The sequence below is a fragment of the Netta rufina genome (genome assembly GCF_964035555.1).
Source record: "Netta rufina genome assembly, chromosome: 4".
Classification (NCBI taxonomy): Eukaryota; Metazoa; Chordata; class Aves; order Anseriformes; family Anatidae; genus Netta; species Netta rufina.
This window is the reverse complement of record NC_140127.1, coordinates 64977989-64997785: the sequence shown is the minus strand read 5'-3', so window position 1 is coordinate 64997785 and position 19797 is coordinate 64977989. Positions and strand designations below refer to the sequence as shown.

Sequence of the window (19797 nt, the reverse complement as noted above, 5' to 3'; positions counted from 1 at the left end):
ATTCTGTTTTCAGTCAAATTTAAATCTCTTAAATATACAAATGTAATACAGAAAATGGGAACAAAAGCTTTACAAGGCTGTTAGGCTATGGCGAATCACTTCTGCAGCTTCAGATGCTTTGTGGAGGATTTGTAACAACTTCATTATCTTTTGTAGTTGAAGCCTGCAGGTCTGTTTAACTCTGCTTGTACGGTTGTTTGTAAACAGGTAGGATAACAGGAGAGCATACTACAATTCAAATTTAGCATTAATACTGTTTCCACAAGATAGAAGTTAAGAAGTTAATTCATAAGAATTTAATTTTCCTGCCTAGGTAGGTTTCAGAGTATTGTTCATTCCATGTACAGCTAAAGCAATTTTTTTTTTTTTTTTTTTTTTTTTTTTTTTTTGTCATGGTACAAGTGATATAGGATTTGGTTCATAATCAAAATCAGCAGTGGCATCCTGTTGCAAAGTAGTTTATGACTGATCCATAAATTCAGTTTAAATGAAAGAAGAGCTTCAGGATCCTTGTCATGACAATCAGTGGCATTAGGTAGTATAATATTAGGCATATTTGCTAATAAGTCAGCTTATTTAGTGTTTTTATGGTGCTAATAAATCACTGTGGAATTTATTATTCAGCTCTTTCAAATGCAGTGCAGATTGCAGTCTTCTCACTGTCACTGCCAAAGCCCTAGTGAGGCAGGCTGGCCTCCCACTCTCTTTTGTAGACCAAGTCCAGAATTCAGCTCAAACCTACCACCAGGCCACACAGACCTTTGAAGATAACTATACAACTTATCACCATTAAATCTTTTTTATAGTAGACTGTATTTTAAATTCAAGTACAAAAATACAGTCAAATCATCATCAGTACAAACACAGAGGTGTGGAAAAGGAGATAATTTTCTCACATTGCATTTTATTCATACTGCATTTGTCTTTCTGTTTCTTCATGTGTTACCTTCAAATTCTAATTAATACAGAGCCTGATATTTGTATGCATTTATCTTGAATAATGGTGATGTAAAGGAGTGTGCTTGTAAAACACGGTATTACCCAGAGCATAAATAAATAAGATAATCCTTATAACCTTTATCCTGGAGTCAACTGTATAAGCAATTCTGTTGACTCCAGGAGGACTGGTCACATGAGAAAAGACATCAGCATTATGTTCATAGCTACAGGGTGCTATTTCAAGAGCTTCAATTTTATCATCTTTTCTTTAACTCCAGTTATATCCTAATGATTTTACAGCCTTACTGATTAAGTCCAAGGACTGGGAGCACAGCGAAATAAACCAGTCCTTGGAGAATGTATATCAATGTCTTGACTGAACCACTGAACCACAGTGAGTTGGCTCAAAGGCTTCATGTTCAATTCACAAACTAGTTTTTCTTCCAGACCACTAGATAACAAGAGAATTGGAGGGACATGCCTAGAATTTTGTGTCAAGTGTCAGAGGCAGAAGTTGCAAAGAAGGGATAAGTAACTGTTCAGGTTCACATTGAATAATGTGTGGACTGTGCATGGCCACAGGTGGGAAAACTCCTTGCTAAAACTTTGTTTTCTGTCTATGAAGATAATAGAGATCTGTATTTATATGCCAGTGATCTGGAATGGGCTTCACATGTGCCTGGTCTGCTGGAGGTGGCTGTAAAAAAGCATTTCCATCACAGGTTTGAAGCTGGTGTGGAGACATCAGGTAGTGTGTGGTCTTCTGGAAGTAGCTATGTAATGTTAGATTGTTCAAAAGCAAGTGTTTATTTGGTGTACTTAGCAATGTTTCATGTGTCAGCATTGGACTTCTAAACATAAATGATTGAGACACAGCAGAAGGAAATTCCTTATAATCTCAATGCTAAGGCACTGGAGTCCGTAAGCAAAAGGAAGACCAAAGAACCAAAGCTATCCGATCTGAAAGCTCATTACTCAGGTTTCAGGCTCTGCAGCTGGTTTCATTGATATACCATGTAGTTATCATGGGCTCCAAGTATGGCATCATTTAGTATTACTGTAGTTATAGGAATAAATTTGTCACTTGTCTTCCCAGGTTTCAGGGAGGGTTAAGTTTGCACCCATTTCCATCCATTCATCTCTAGGCTGGCAGTTTAAGTCCAGCCAACTTTGTTGGTGACTCAGTTTGTTAGTTAGCACCCATATAGGAGTGTATTTGAAGAATGTTGATTTATATATTTATTTAGTTCATAGTAGTCTGCAGTGTTACTATGGCATTTGTAAGGGTTCAAGTGTTTGCTTGCATGCAACTCATTGTAGGATCAACCAACGCTGTGAGTTCTCAAGGGCAGGAAATGCATTCTTGTGTTTGTACGCCCCAATCCTGCCTGAGACTTTTGAATACTCTGTAATACAGATAATATGGACGTATGTATTTGTAACATCTCTGTGCAAGGGGAGCAAACAAGGTAACAATCCACCAAAACCCACAATAACTATTTAACCCATTTAATTCTTTTCTCTTGAGCACATGAGAAATTAAGACCCATGGAAATTGCTTTTGAGAGTGTCACTGTTATCTTGTAGCAGAGTAGTTGAACTCAGACACTGAAGCAGGGACAAAATACTGCAAACACAGTATGATGTATGCAAGTAAAAATAAAAAGGTGATACAGAATATGTATCTTCTTCCAGTGTCATCTTGCTGTAAACATAGAGATACCTGTCTCATCCTCTGCACTCCATAAAAACCTAGCTTACAAATCAGAATTGAATTTGATCTGCACTTTAATGGATCCTGTGCCAAGATGCTATGGACCTTTGTGGACATTCTTTTGCTTGGTCAGATGCTTTAGGCTCTCCTAGTGAGATGTGGTCAGTTAGGAACTGTGCTCTTTTTTGTGATACATATGAGTGTGCTTCAAGAAAAAGAAAACTTCAAACTTTTTTTTTTTTTAAAGGACAGATTAATAAGTACTTTAATAAAAATTGAAGGATTGATTAAAATTTATCTGTAATGAAAAAAGAAATCCAAGGAAATCCTGAAGAAAGATGACCAAATTTGAGATGTGAGCTGGAATTTTAGGGCAAAGATGGCTGGAATTTATGGAGTTCATGGTAGCATTGTCTACCAGTGCCAATCTGTGGATATTTATGTGCAGTGCTGAATGACACAGTGACATCTGTATTGCTCTGTGGTTTGCCAAAGGGGGGGGGGGAGGGGGGAGGCTTATTTTCCTAATTAAGTAGGAGAGAATGATAGCTGTTTTCTGAAAATTTGTGACCAGGGCTGGGAGGACAAGGTACTGTTTGTTTTCTAGGATAGGAGCAATTGAGTGAAATTCTGAACAAATGCATTGATTCTGGATACCAGTTGCTGTTTGGAAAACTCCACCGTGTTTCTGTCAGCAGCATCTACACCAGCCTTGTAACTCATGGAGTCTCAGTGTTAGCTCAGTAAGGAGTTACAGGCTTCCAGGAGGTACCTTTCATTAAAAGAACGTCTTGAAAATAATTTGAACATCTGTTTGGGAGCATTTGATTCAAGATTGTGTGCTGCTGCAGTCCTGCCCAGTGGCTGCAGAAGGTAGAGAGAATATCTTGTGGCCTGTGTACTTCTCCTGTCATAGTTACACAGCTGGAGGTGTAGTGGCTGTGGCAACTGCACTATGAACTTGGTGACTCTACACAAGGTAGAAGAAGCTGGAAGAAAAATCGAGTTATGCCTTGCCTGCAAATAATAACATTTTTCAATCCACAGTGCTGCTGGTTGCACGCTGGTGGGGATCATTATTTTCTAGTGTTTCCCTCATGATGGTATTTTTCTTCCTTAGTCTTCATACTGTCGTGCTTGTGCTGTTAGCTGAGTTATATATGGTCTGTGTGTTTCTGGTCTGCTTGTAGATGAGGCTGTGTGTAGAGACCTGTTCTGCTCATTGACCCTAGTCATTGACATCTTTTCACAAGAACAGGAAATTAATGAATAAAACATTATTGTTTTAATATTAGATACAGAGGAAGTCTTCCCTGTTTACAGGATTGGTTTTGTAGTATCAGTGAACTGAGTTTATTCATGTTAATTTTGAAGCTATGTGCAAATGTTGAAGCTTGCTGTTTCTGGTAGCTAGATGGGGAACTGCTTGGTAATGGGAGTGAAGGAATGGTTATCATCACCAAAAAACAAATCACAGTAAAACAAAAGAAAAAACAACAAGGAAACCCTCTCCCATGCTGGAAAATTTTGTAAACTGTGCCAGCTATCTGATAAATTTCTCCCCTGACCGAGGCTTCACAGTTTAGATTAGTTGTGGTATTAGTTGTCAGTTTAGATTAGCTGTCTTTTGTTGCAGGCGATGCAGCAAAGCAAGATCTCCAGTTCTCCACAATGCTGTATTTCATCTGGGCAGTAAATTAGGTCTTTTTTTTTTTTAATTTTTATTTTTTTATTTTTTTTTCCCTCTTTTCTTTCTTTCCATGAACCAAATAAACTTTAAATCTGAACTGAGCATTTGGAAACAGGGAAAAACAAACAAACACCACTGTTGTTGCTTATTTTCACAGGGTCCAGTGCTGTGCTTGAAGGCACAGAGAGCTGTGGTATGAAAGCAAACATCTCACTGGAGTCAGTGTTAGTAATGTCAGCTGAGCGAAGACTTCTGGGCTATGTCCAAGACTGAGTGTGATCTAAATGTTAGGTGTCACTTAAAAATGTGTAATGGAGAGTGGGATGGAGGCAGAGAGGAGTAGTGGGATGGGGAAGGAAGATGAGGTTGTAGCAGTAAAATGGGAGGGTGTATTCACTTAGGATCATTGCCTTACTCCTCAAACAGGTCCCATAAAGGCAGAAAAAGTCACACCAGGAGCATACACAAACATGCTGGTAGGAATAGCAAAGAAGGAAGGAGCCCTATGAGTATTCTTAAGAAAGCACAACATGCAGACAAGCCTGATGGTACGTACTGTGTCTGGTCTGACCCAGAAAAAACAGCTGTTGCTCTTCTCTACAAGCTGATGCCTTCAAGGGGGCATGTTACACAAGAACAAAATTGTCAGGATGGGAATGGGTAAATGTAACAGGGCAGGCTAAGCCAATGAAGCTAATTTTGCCATATTTTATAAATGTATATATATAAAATATATTGCAAGAAATATACGTGTATTTTTGCTTTTCTCTGATTGGAATAAGGTTTTGCATTTCATTTTAAGTGTTTTCTCCTTGATCTGTCTCTTTCAAATAGAGCATGCTTTTCAGGGCAGCAGCATGTTCTGTTATTGAAAGAGGCTGTTTGGCCATGCATCCCTTATTCTGAATGCTTTAGGATAGTTATAGGGTTTCTGCAGAAATAAGTAAATAGATCTTTAGCAGCAATTTTGAAGATAAGAGCTTAGTGTGCACACCTCTCCTGTGTATGTTTGACTTCTTTTTTTTTTTTTTTTTTTTTTTTTTTTTCTTTTCCAATAGGCCTTTCTTAGATAAAGCTTTTCATTATAGGTAACCTGTAGTACATGGTAACATTGACCTGTGGCACTCACCATACTAGTCAGCATACAAAAGATAAATTCATTTATCTGTTCAGTTTTCTCCTTCTCCTCTTTTTATGAGGACTCTCTTTCTCTCTTCTGGTGAAGTCTTCCTATCTTGAAGACTCCACAGCAGGTAAAGTCAGAATAGTAAAGTCTTAAATCTTGCTTGTGGTAGATTCTACTCTTTTTCAGAGTTGGAAAGGGCTTGGTAGTACCTCAGTGCGATTTTTTTTCCCTGCTGCTCTTGATGGCAGATGGTCCTGTAGGGACTTTTGCCAGCAAGTGCAAGTCAGAATAGCCTCTAGGTGCGGCTGCCCCAGTGGAGATATCGGGCAGCCTTTCCTTGGTGCTGAGCTCAGAAGCAGCCCACTAGCCAGCCTATTATTTTCAGAGGTATCTCTTATTTTTCTTTCAGTAATCACAGTAGCTGCAAAGGAGGGGATTTAGCTCCCCATGGGAGTTGTGGAATGTAGCAAACTATGAACGTAAATGATCATTGCAAAATAAATGACTGGAAGAGGGAGCTTTCAGTCTTAACGCCTCTCCGAAACTGCAGAGGTACCTTTTAAAAAATAAGATTTAACATTAAATTTCTGTTCAAAACAAATATTCCTTCTGAAATATAAACTTAATTAATTAAGAGTTTTGTGGCTTGGAATAATGTTCATGATGCCTGTGAATGCTGCTCTACTATTACTGCTCTGATAGTTCTGTTTGTAACCACCAACAACTTTTAAATAATTAAAGAATTGTGTAAAATATTGGAATTTTATTTTGTTGATGAGAATTCCACTTCTTATGTCAGATTCTTTTTGAACTGATTTTTTTCATTCTTCTGTAGTTTGCTCCAAATCCTCCCCTGAACACTTGCTGGTCTGACCTCTAGTACTGTGGATTAAAAAAATCGCAGAACTCCAGATGGTCCACTTCATGTAATGAGGGCACCTTTATTTGACAGGGATTTAAGTATGAAACCACTCATGTGAGTTAAAAATCCAACAAAGAAAATAAACCATCTTAATCAGCAGTCCTTAAAAATTATGTATGCAGCTTCAGACATCTGTGAGTTGTAGCACAGCGCTGGATTTCAAAGACCTTTAAAGACTTCCCAATTTTTTTTCACAGGCTATCAGAGAGATCTCAGAGCTATCTAAGGCTGATTAAATATCACAGAAGCCTGTGTTATGTTGGTAAATATCCCATTTTTTCTGATCTCTTTTCTAATTACTATAGTAGCATGGCATTTTTTTTGCAGCTATGCAGAAGTGGGTTTTGGTGTTGTCAGTGAGTGGGTATAGAAGATGGTGTGGATAGCATCATCCCTTTTGTGCCCCTTGAGGCCTAAAGCAGGTATTTTTTTGTAATCTTTTGCTGGATATCTTCCAAACTGCACTAATCTGAATTCCAGGACATCTTCCGTGCATCCTCTGGCTCTGAGAAATGCTTGATAGCAAGAGAATATTTGACAAAACTGCTGGTGAAAATACTCCCCTTTCTTCCATGTTAGGTAGTTGTGGTGGTGACTGCGAGGAGTCAGAACTGGTGGGTGCTAAACTTTTTTTTTAATGTGAAAAAGGATTTATACTTAGAAGACACCAACCATGATGGTACAACAGGAAAGCCCCTGGCTCCCCAAACAAAACCGTCCATTGACTTGAATTGTGCAGATATTTGACTGAATACGTTGTTCAGCTCTGCCATAAATCACAATCAGATGTACATCTTGTTGTTTATTGTGCGGCAGCCCTAAGAGTCACTCGGCGCAGCTGGTTCTGTAAACACACCAGAAGGAGGTGGTTTGTGCCTGGAGGAATGTTTCTGTTAAGCAGGAGACAAGAGGCGATGCGTGGAAATATTATTAAAAAGAGGGGGGGAACGTGAGGTCATGGTGACCGTGCTGGTCAGCACAAGCAGCAGCTGTCACAAGAACCTCGCCGCCGAGGGTCTTTATGTGATGCTAATCCGTTTGTCGCAGCGCCCTGGGGACTACGGTTTGCTTTAGCTAAGCTCAGAGCTGAAGTTAGATCAAGCAGATCTTCCAGTCTATGAAAACATTCTTCATGTTGAAAATATTCTCACGTTGCCCTTAATCACCATTTTCTGGCAAATGCTGGTGAAACATAATCCTAATGCTGTAATATCTGACAGCAATTGTCTCCCTATTCACACAGCTGTGTGACAGTCTTCCTAGAGACCCTGGGGCTCCAGTGATGACTCCAATAACTTAAGATAAGCTACAGAACTTTGCTGGCTAACAGCAAACTACAGAAAATGTATATTTTTTTCTAATTTCTTGCATGCTTATTCCCCCTTCAGCCATGCAGCAAAATACATAGAAAGATGCATGAGATTTCCTCAAAAATCCTCAATGTAAATATGCAGAAAGAGGCAATCATCTTATTAGGACAAACTTGGAGGACTTCAGGTGAGTGAGAGACTCCCAAACAATTTCATCTTAGTTTAAGGTGTTGAGATAAAGAAGTGGTAGTGCAGGGGTCAGGAGGGAACAAAGTGCTTTGTGAAGTGACTGACAGCAAAGAGATGAAGATCCATGCTTGTCCACGGATTCCAGGCAGATTCATTCTCATTCTCTCTCTCTGATGAGTTTCCCAACCATAATTGGTCCGTAATCTGTCTTCAGAAATGTTTATGACTCTCACTGTTATTCCTGGCTAAACTGTATTTGAGTTGAGTTCAGATTGTCTCAGCAACAGATTTCAGATGTCATTAAATAATGAACAGTCATGTATAAGAAATGCAAGAATACTCATTCCTTCTGTAATCTTGGCCAAATGAATCTTTTACTCCCTGCATGTTTTTCAAAACAGTTTTGTATGTTTGCTATTAGTGAACTATTAGGATATAGATAATGTACGAGTACTGCTGTGGAACTGAATAAAATTATATTGGGAATATGGCTGGCGTTAGTTTACTTTTAATCCATTTTTCACCTATTATTAAATGTAAAAATAAAAAATAAGGGAATTACAAGCAGTGCCATAAATCAAAGTGTGTCTTGAACTGCAGAGCAAGTCATTTTTATGAGAGCAAGCCCCTGTATTTATAATAAATCAAATTCTTTATCTTTTGAGCTTCGTGATTAAAGTAATTAGTCATGTATGCTGATACAAAGCCATCAGTGAATGCATTGCTTTATTTCACAAGTATTGAATCTTAAATTATTTTGTAAGGGTCATCGGTTATAATCAGCCACACATTGTAATGCAAATTTGTTGTTTTGTGGGTGGGGCAGTAGTTCCTTCTAAACTAGGTTAATACCCTGAGTAGCTCTTCTTCTGCACTTGGGACAAGCTGCCTGTAAATGGTTTGTGTCATTACCTAAGAGGTTGTTTACAACTTGAATGTGGGGAAAAAAAGTAATTTTAAGATTGTACCATGAAAGCTAATGTAAAATGCCATGTGATATATGCCATGATAGGTGGAGTTGGGTAGGGCATTGGTATTAAGTGATGCTTAATACTGAAAGTTTGTGAGTGCTAGTCAGGATGATGTATGTGATTTTCTCCCAGTAAGCTGCTGTGCTGCTTTCCTCTCTTTTGAGACCCCCTTTTAATACCTACCCATGCCCAGGAGCAGCTGTGGAGAGGTCTGGTTAGTGCCATTCCCGGCCCTTGGAAACTGGGGAACTGCATCTGCTTCGTACCTGCTGCTGCCCAAGGGATTTAGTTTGAGATGCAAGTACTTTTTTCCCCATTCGCATAAAACAGAGGCTGTCACCAAGCTAAAATTCCTGCTCTTGGGCTATGGGAAAGCAGATGTGAAATCTGACTTCCTCCTGCCCTGCTTCAGCTGTCAGTTAAGTTAGTCTGTTGTGGGGTAGGCTGGAGCAGGCCTGACTTTTCAGTATGAAAGCATTCCTGCAGCCAGGCTCTGATAGTCGCTCCCCTATTTCCAGATATTGCTTCAGACTGATACGTACTTCGCATCATTTCCACAAAACTGACCTTTAATCTGGAATAAATCCTACAATGCAGACAACAGTTTGTGATTCTGTGGTCAAGAGCAGTTCAAAAGTCTCCTGAGTTGTTTTTTGGACGTTAGCTGGGGAAGCCTATGCTAACAGGTAGACTGAGTAGGATGTGCCAAGAAATTTCAGTGTAAGGCTAGCTTTTCCTCTGATGGCATTCTAGTTCTGTCAGTACTGGTCTCCTTTTTTTTTTTTTTTTCCTATTTTTTTTTGGCTAAAGTTTTCATTATATTTAATGAAAATATAATGAAGTTATATATATATTTATTTATATAAATTAAATTTTCTATGCAAAACTCCAAGGATAATTCTGAATGTCAGATCCCTTAATTTCTTATTAGATTACATGCTTTCCTTAGAGTTAAAATAAGGGAAACCTTCCCATCAGTTACTTCAGCCACCTGCTGTGCAAGCTAATAATGCCATGCTAATCTAAAAGGGAGTGTCAGTCACAGGCACATTTGAATTCCACTGTACCAGGAAGGAGACAATTAAAAGAGGGAAATTAGCTGAACTAGTGTTTTTTTTTTTGTACTAATAAATTTTAAAAGCAACTGCCTGAGTAAAGTCTACAGCCAAACAAATGCATAAAGAGTGGAAAGTGTGTTTTTGAAGATGTACAGGTCTGTTTACAGAAAGTGAGTTATGTTCTTGTAAACTGTAATTGTAAAATATTATTAATGAAAGGTTACTATAGGTGTTTTTTTTTTTTTTTTTTAGATAATACTTCTGTGAGTAATGCTATTGAAGTCAAATTTGTTTTAGTAGAGCTTGTGGAGAAACAAGTAATAACATCTAGCGTGTGAATTTGAGAGGTTCAGATTAGAAAGGAGAAGGGTGGTTGTGACTGGGAGTAGGCAGATGTGAGATCTGGAGGTTTTTTTTCTTTTGTTAGTAGTGAAGCACCGAGCAATTTCACAACGAAGCTTAAATGTGCATTAGAGAAAGCCTTTACATATGCTAGGACAAAGAAAATAGGTATTTTTCAGAGATTCTGTGTTTCTAAGTACTGCTGCATTGTCCATATATATATATATAAAAAAAAAAAAAAAAAAAAAAGAGAGAGAAAGAGAAAAGCATCAGGCTACAAGAAGTCCTCTAAAGAGATGAACATTGTCATTTGAAAAGAAAATAGGTACTCATGACTGTTCACCACCTGGGTATTAATGCAGCCAATTACTGTGTCTTGCCTTTCAAACATTATTATGTTACAGCAAGAAAAGAGCCAATATTGTATTTTATATGACCTTTCTAATGCTGTATATACACATATAGATTTGTGTTATTTGTCTCTTTGATTCACCAAATGTTTCTTATTTGTGGCTCAAGGCATTTATTTATTGCAAGGCTTCAAGCTGTGGTAAGCAAGGTCATAGATTAAGAATTGATTTCCACAGTTGCTCTAGCATACAAACTAAATTTCTCTTGGTTGGTTATAAAAACTACAGCTGAGCATAAATTCGGCTTTTCTACATTGTCTTGGAAATTAATGCTAAAGCAAATGAGAAAATACTATAAGTATGTACTGCATGCTTTAATTTAGACCTTCAGCTAAAACCTAAGGAAAGCAAATTGTTTTTATGCTGCAGGCTTCTAAGTGAAACCATGTTATTACTGATCTGAAGCTTTTTTTTTTTTTCTTTTTAACTTGTTCTTTTTTGTTAGTTTATTTGTTATTTCATTGTTTCGCTTATTTTGTTAACAGGTCTTCTGTACAGTTTTTGGAAAATCATGTTTTTATCAATGTGTTGATTAGTTCTTTCTTTTTGATACATGCTCCTGGAGTTATTGCTAATTATAATAAGAAAGTGGATGGAAGAAGAAGAAGACAGAATATAGTTTCTGTCATGTAGAAATAGACAGTCCTGTTAGAAATAGAGAAATCCTACTATTTTATTATCTTTCACTCAAATTTAATACACCGTGTCTTGTGTACTGAAGGAGCATTTAGACTCTAAACTGAAAATTCCCCCAAATCAAGGTGGTGGTGTTTGTGTGTTGTTAGTTGATTTTTTTGTTTTGTTTTTCTCCTTTTGTAAGGTATGCTTTGTGTTGGTAATGACAGTAGAGTGACCCTGTGTGCCATGATCAATTTGTGTAATAGACCAAGATGTATAACTCCTCCATGTATCTTTGATGCAATGCAGTCTCCTAGTAACTATAACATAAATTTTAAGGTACAAAAATTGTCTTCTTAGACCCATCATGAAAGAAAGTATTTCTGATATAATCCCCTGCCCCTTCCCTCCATGTTTGTGTTAGTACAGCTGAGTTAGCAAAAGTCACAATATGTAGTGTATGTGTTCAGCTTGTAATCTAGTCAACTTCATCAGGTGGTTTTACAAATATCAGTTTCACCTCTAAGTGTCAGAATTACTGCTTCTGCCATTAGCAGAGGAACCAAATTGTGAAGTTTTTTCTGTAAGATGCAGAGTGATAAGTTTGCTTGATGGCAGTTGCTGGTTTGTAGTGCACAGTTTGTACTGCAGCATTCTGTTGCAGAGATGTAACTTGAAACAGAAAATGAACAATGAAAATACATCTCTAAAACTGGTTAATGCTAAAGTTTTCCTCCGTTCTTTGCTCCTGTTGGTATTGTACAGACTTCAGGAACTGATGTTCTGGAGTCTTTGCATATCTTTAAGAGGATGTTTGTTCGCACTTTTTTTCTTGCATGTTTTTGAAAGCAACAAGCTTTCTCAGTTACTCTATCACGCTGGACCACAAGGAAAAGAACAGCATGTTGAATGTTTCATGGTACTCTTGTTATACTAGAATAGAGGCGGAATTGCTAACCCTGGGAAACTTTAAATGCCGATGCATGAAATAACTCTCACAGAGGTCACAGTATATATGTAGAAAAAAGCACCGGAAAGTGTCTGATGAAACTAATAAAACAGTCTTGAAGGTAAAACAGGTGTGGAGTTGTTTGAAAAATATAAACTTTTTAAGAAAAAAAAAAAACAACATGCAGAAATTAAGTACCTCAGGCTTAGAATTCACTACTTTTTCCAATTTAGAGGGCTGTTTTGGAGGAATGAGGTTCTGAAATTCATCTGTTCACACTGATTCTTATTCCCTACCAGAACTATGTTTTGCAGGATTAGAATAGACAGCTCTCCTTTCACAGCTATTTCCAGCAAGCCATTTTGTTAGCACTTGATCTTATTTTGCAAAATCTTTACTTGGGAGCTTATCTGGAGGTATTGCAAACTGAACATTTTTACCAGCATTTAAAAATGCATGTATCCATAAAGAATGGATACTTTCACTTTGACTTCCTTGAGATTTCCACATGGAGCTATCTCCAAAAATGCATGAGATTCAACTCAGCATCAATACAACTCAGACTTTCCCTGAATAATAAAACAGTCTCACTGAAAGCCTTGTTAGATGGAATTATGATTATCAAGGCTAGTAGTCTGGAAGGTTTCTCGTTAGGGTATTGCTGCAGGACTAACTGAAGTGTGGTTATGCCTGACTGAATAAAAGATTTCCAGCCATTTTCGGAATGTTGATTTCTTTTTTTGAAAAGCACTTAAATATGTATGAAGAATCTTGGACTGATTCGTTAACTTTGAATAAATTCCTATGACAAATGAAGGAAATGAAGAGAAAGCATAAATAACTAGTTAAGCAGGACTCCTCATGTGTGGCTGGCCACCTGCAGAGGCACAGGACTAGTGCAGATGTATCTCATAAATCACTGTAGATCTACCTGAAAGTAAGTCTTGAAGGAACAGAACCCTTTCAGAAGTAGATCTGGCACTGGCCTCTGCACTGATGCAGTAGTTCAGATCTTCAGATTTTTTGTTCTTGTTTTCCTCTCCTTTTTTCTCAAAAACTAGATGGAAAAACTTGCTGATCAGTTGTACTCCTGTCCTATGATGAAGTTGGTGTAAGAACACAAAAGTGCTAGAAATCTGGTCTTCTACTACTTCGGGATTTTCCTCAACATCAGTTGTATTCCTAAAAGTTTGCAAAGTCACTCTCTGCAGTCACCGCATTCTCATGTCCTCCATGTTCCCGATGTGGAACCATTCTCCAGTGATACCTAATGCATAATACTGAAAAAAGGGTGTTTGCAACAAACAGAACAGAAAAAGACTGATAAGATGAGCTGGGAGAAGCAAGCAGTCTTGCCACTTGTGCCCTCTGCAGTAGGCTCCAGAGAGACAAGAGAATGGAGGTGAATGAGGGAAGATGAATGCTCTCCTGTGCAGACTACCTGAAAAGGCTCTCTGGGATTTATAGGTGAGAGTTGGCACTGCACACCTGGGGAAGGTCTGTCTAGCTGCAGCCTAGAAGTTGGGGCTTATTTAGGAATCTGTGATCGGCAATGTGATTTGAAAAAGTCTGCCCCAAATATGTGTTAGGACTGTGTTGGTCTTTGAGGGAACAGAGAAGTGTGCTATTGTGGTGACTTTGGTCTTCCCATCTTATTTTAATTCTGGCGTTTGTTATCTCAGCATGTGATGCAACATCTACTAAACTGTAAGATCTTTCTGACTTTAATTGGAGAACTATGTTTGCAAAGTTCCCAGGAGGCTTAAAGCATGCAAATATAAATATTCTTACCATACTTTGATTTTTGTGATGCAATTTTTATTTTTTCAAATGTTATCAAAATGTGCGTATCCTCCAAGTGTATGTCTCTGTTACTTCAGTGGGGTTTAATTCCCCCAAATCCAATATCTGCAGCCAGAGGGCTAACCAGATCACTTCAGAAAGATCAAGGGGCCACAGAAGTTTACATTAGATAGGGCTTTATTGGAGTCAGGCAGGTCAAAAAGAGCAGAGATCACCCCCATGTGTGTGGCTGTGGGTTCCTTCAGTCTGTGGGATTGCGGGGCAAGTAGGTGAGCAGCGTGCGCCATTTTGGCAGGCCCTGGCCTGCAGCTCATGGCGTCAGGCCCTGCTCTGAGGACTGCGATTTCCAGTGGGAGCCCAGAGGTGGTTCTCCTTGCTGCTCTACACATCTCTTCGGGAATATAATGTGGCACATGTTAAAAGAGCAGTGTTGCTTCTTTAACCTCTCTCCAGAAAAAACACCATCATGCAAACAGTATTGAGTTCGGCATTCTCGACATTGTCTTCCTGCCACCTGGTGCCTTGTCCCCTCACAAGTGGTTCTGCAACCTGCATGCAGGCAGAAACTATGAACAACGTGTCTCAATGAGGCTCTTCCTGAGCCTCCTTCTGTGTGTTGTTCCCTCAACACCAGCAACAGCCTCCCACTAACTGACACAGACTTCAGATTACACAATTTAAGCAAATAACTTCACAGCTTTTTTGGTTTGTTTGGTTTCTCTCATGATAGCCTTTTCCTCAAAGACCAGAAACTAGCACAGAATGATGGTTTGTTCCTGTATGGCTTTACATTTGGTGTGATGGCGGAAGATAGGGACTACTCTATGGCATTACCAAGGGAAAGGCTTTGGATGAGCAAGAAACAAATGTTGCCAAAAAACTAAACTTTGTGATGAGGGGTCCTGGTTTCAGATGCTCTATAATTTTAAAAAGTATCAAACACATTAGGACACTCTATCTGTTTTGATACAGCTTTGGTCATACCTCATGCCTAACTGCTTCTCCGCTGTGGCATTTTTACTTTGTGATGAGGCTAACCTTAAACATTTCAGGTTCTTCTACCCCTAATAGAAGGGATAAACTCATAGCTAGCACAGCCACGCAAGAAGCAGTTCTGTGCTAACCATCACATCGCTGTGTTTACTCCTGTTGGTGTGATTACATTTGAGTGGCTCTATGGTTCTGTGCTGACACATAATTTTGCTTTCAATTTTTAATTAAAAAGTTCTTGTAGCCAGGGAACAGAACAATAGAGTTTTTCATATCCACCCCACCCCAAAGAAGGTTCAACTGTGAGTGAAATGCTATTAAAAGCAACAATTGTGTGAATGCCAATTGGGAAGAGAGCAAGCATGTAATAAAGAAGCAGTAGTCAATTTGTTTTATAAGGAATACATATAATAAATGATTTTAAAACAGTTTTTCTTCTGTTTTTGTCAGTCTCTTTTTATTTTTAATCAGATTTTCATAAGAATTATAATACTAATTTTCTAACTAGGTGATAAAGATTGATTCAAATTAATGCCTCAGTAATCTTGCACTGAAATACTAGCATTTCTTGATACTGATATCTAATTTTAATAATCAACACTTATACTTTAGTTATCATGAAATTTACTACTCTTTACACCTACAAGTTTAGATAGAGGCATATAGGTTTCATTTAGTTCATTACTATAATGCAAAATGAGACACCTCATGAGTTTTTCACAAGGAAATACGTTTTTGTTTATAGATGGATAAAGACATTAAGCTGTGTAACACCTGTGCCTAAACAGATGTTGAAGTAGGTATTTATGCTGGGCACAGGATTTTTTTCTCCATGTAAATAGGCATAAAGCCTGGATAAAAAGATAATGTTTAGGTTTTAGACATTGCCCAATGTCCTTTGATCACCAGTTACTTTACACAGAAGTAGTTTCTGTATTACTGTGCAGGACTGTAGTGTTCATCTTAAAAGCCAGCGTTGGCAATGAGATCTTAGCAGGATAAGACAACCTTTACCAAAAGGATTTATGCAAGAAAAGTTATTTAATTTGAAAGGCTGTAGTTGACTTTCTGAAATTATGTTTATTTCCTCATCTGACCTATTTATCCTGTAAAAACACTTCTAAATCCTATGACGTCTGCAGTAGCGCTTTCGTGATCATGGGAATCCAGTGTTCACTGCTTGATGCTTTTGCTTTTATAAACAAGAACTACAATCTTTAATATTCTTGTGAGTGTCCTAGATCAGCATTTGGAACATGCATATTTCAGGAGTGAATATTCAGCCAGAGCTTAACACTATAACCCACTATAACCACTGTGTTCTAGTTATTTATTTGGTAAGTATTTTCATATTTTTAAAAATGTGTGGATTTTTTTTTCCAAACTAAAATTTTTGCAATGGATACTTCACTAAAAATCAGCATTATCATGGATCCTTTCACAGTCTTCAGTCTAGCAAATTGCAGTAGCACACCTTCTGAAAAACATGACTTCATTCAGAATGACACCTTGAATCACTGAAGTGAGTTGAAGGGGAGGCACCAGCAGTATAAGATGACTACACTACCGTTTCCACTCCATGGAAAGTCTGCTCAGTGTTTTGCAGTGCCATGCATGCTCAGTTACATGGCATATACCTACACTGGCTCAAGCAGCGGAAAATCGACAAAAGCATGCAGATGCTGAGAGATGCTTGAAGAAGTTGAAGAAGTAGAGGTCATCTGGTGTGAAGCTTCTAGGTATGCCCTTCTTTTTATCAACAAAATGACATAGTGCTTGAACAATTGATTTTCTTTTACTCGATGTCTGAATACAAATTTGCTCATAATGTTTACTGCTTTCTTGTTGATAGGAAGTTGAAGAAACGATGAACAAAACACACAGGGCAGTTCATATTAATATGGAACTTTTTTTTTTTTTTTTTTTTCCACCCTTTAAATGAAGTGCAGTGGCACGGGACAATTTGAATGTAGTCCCAATGACATGGAAAAGCAAAAGAGAAGGCCACAGACTTGCAAATAAAAATTAATTATTTACCCATTTGAAACTCGCAAGGTGACAGTCAATGCATTGCTTCATAACTAGCTTTAGGTTACCAATGGTACCTGAACTGTGTTTTATAAATAACATTATTCATATAATCAATCATCATTCATTCATCCTGTTTTATGTTCTTGGCCTCTTTGAGTTCGTGTGTGGCAGAGAGAGGCCTCTGTGCTCTTTTTGGATGGCTTTCTGTTTCTGTTTTCCTCTGTTTTATAACTAATCAGATTGCAAATCTTATACATGGGGAGGAGTGCTGGAGCTTATCCTGGCTTTGCTGTCTGGATCACGAGCATCTGATGCGTGACAGTTCTCTGCTTGCTTCACAACTACTCCAGTAACTCCATGTTGTTTTGATTTCTTTTTGTCTCTTCCACTCAAAGACATGATGCGTGGATGTTTCCTGACTCATTAGTTGCTTTTATTTATTTTTTTTTAATTCATTGAGAGTGATTTTTCTTTTATTCAAAAGGAGGAGGTAGTAAAAACTTGCCGTGTTGGAGCAGGGTAATATAAAAGCCACTAGTTACTCAAGCTTATTTAGGAAAAAGAGACTTTGATCCCTTTCTGTCTTTCTTAAATATGCCAATGGGTGGTTTTGTTCTTTTGTCCACACTTCAACTTTACACTCTTTTTTACTTTCATCTGCCATTCAAATCCATTGCTAAACTGAGATGCTTTCTCAGCCTAATTTTAAAGTGACCCTTTAAGAGCAGTCTTAAGAAAGCTGACCCCTATGATCTGTGTACCTTCAGGACATGCTGCTGTTTGCAACCTGAGTATTATTTGATCTCAATGTGTCCATGGTATGCCAGAGAAAAGCTAATCCTCTGGATGGGTAGTATATTGCTCCATTTTGCCCACTTCTGGTCATGTCAAGCCATATGAGTGAGAGCAAGGGTCTGTGCTGTGGCTTTCCCCTCAATATAGTTCTGGAACGTGGCCTGATGCAAACTCTTTATTTACAGTGTGAATGACAGTTGAATTTTCAAGTTAAAAGGATCTCAGATGCCCACTGAGGAGACTGTATTGATATATAAAAGACGTGGGGTATTGGAAGTAAAACTAACTGACATACAGTTTTGAAATGTTGGGGACTAGAGGTAGAAATGAAATGACCACTCCTTTTTATAGCAGAAGTGGATCAATGGCTTTGTTTTTATGTTTTTGTTTGAAAGATATCACTTGCTGGCTGCAGAGTGAGCCGATTCATCTTCCTTCTGGATCCTGAGCAAATCACCAGTGAGAGATCTTGTTTTTCTTCTGGGTCCTACAGACAACATGGAAGGGGAAAGCATCTACGAGGTTGATTCTGGAGATGGACTTGGAGGTAAGGATGCCTGTCACTTATTTCTGTTTTCATCCCAGATGGCTGGTTGCAGGTGAGCCCTTATGACAGTGGACTACGGAAGACACAAAAAGCAAATGTAATAAAGATGTCTACAGCTCTTTGATTGTATCGTGTCACTTTATAAGCAATGAATAAAAGTGATTTGAAAACACCTGTCTCCTAGAGAAAGTGGCACACTTAGAAGCCACATGTACAAAGTGTTGTTATTTGGAGTCTGAGATTTTCTAAAAATGATGCAAACCCTAAAGATTTACAATAAAAGTAAAGGCATGTAGCCTTTTCCTCTTTCTTTGTTCCTTCTTTCTCTGTCTCTCACTTGCTGAGTAATTCTGTTCACATGCCACCTGTTTTTTTTTTTTTTTTTTTTTTTTTTTTTTTTTTTTTTTAACTGGACTGTAGAAAACTGCATGAAATGGCACTGACTGTCTTTTATATCCTAGGCACATGCGTAGATGTTTCTACACCTAAAAAAAAAAAGTTCTTATTCTGTTTCTTACATAGCCACTAATTCTACAGGTGTCCTTGGGCAATTTAGCCAACCTCACTGCTGTGGTTTATCATTTTCACAGTAGGGTGAACAGCTTCTTGGAGGTTTTATTACATACCTGTGAAGGGATGTTTTTGTTTGTGTATAACACTGGGGAACTTTGGCAGAGTTCTCAGATTGATGACATAGCTCATGCTACTGTCTTTTCGCATCTGCTTTTAAATTCCTCATTTAACAAAGTTTATATTGAGACCAAATGGGAAACACCTTTACCTAGTTTGCAGAGCACTTCGAACTGCCTAGGTCAACTCACTTTTGAACTCAGAAGTCTAAATGTCTGAAGGGAAGGAAAGAGGTTCTACTTGTGGGAAAGAGAAGAAAAAAGAAAGAAAAGCAACAAAAAAATAAAGATACTAGGACATTGTGAAAATGCAAGATTTGGTGAGCTGTACAACTGTTTGATGGCTTGGGTGTTTCCTGTGTTCTCTGTAACCAGGCCGGTGATTCTGGTTGAGTGTACTGTGCTTCTGTTGAAATGCTCCTTTTTCTGTTCAATACTTTTGTAATACTTTACTTGGGCCCTAGCTGTATCAGCATAAAAAAGCTGTTACTAAAAGGAACAGCTACAACTGCCGTAGCACAGAGTTCCCCTCTCATTAATGAGTTGCTTCCAGATATTCCTCAGGTGGGATAACATGCAGATATGTACCTTTAAAAAAAAAAGAAACAAACAAAAACCACGTTTGATACTTCAAATTGCTTTTAAATTTTCTGATAATACCATCTGTTAAATAATTATTTTATAGTAATAAATGTTATTAAAGAACAATAAAAGGATTTATGCTGAAGTAACGTCCTTTTACTAGGTGGAATAGAGCAGCAGCA

General features: G+C 38.1%; 1 protein-coding gene across 1 annotated transcript in view; it reads left to right on the top strand.

The window, feature by feature from the left end:
- PPP2R2C (protein phosphatase 2 regulatory subunit Bgamma) overlaps positions 1 to 19797 on the top strand; it is a gene marked incomplete at both ends in the record, with an annotated part of 131588 nt that overhangs the window by 21057 nt on the left and 90734 nt on the right. Inside the window, 3 exon segments of the mRNA XM_084285814.1 lie at positions 18253 to 18262; positions 18264 to 18330; positions 18332 to 18404. Of these exon segments, the coding sequence (XP_084141940.1) occupies positions 18253 to 18262; positions 18264 to 18330; positions 18332 to 18404 (150 nt within the window).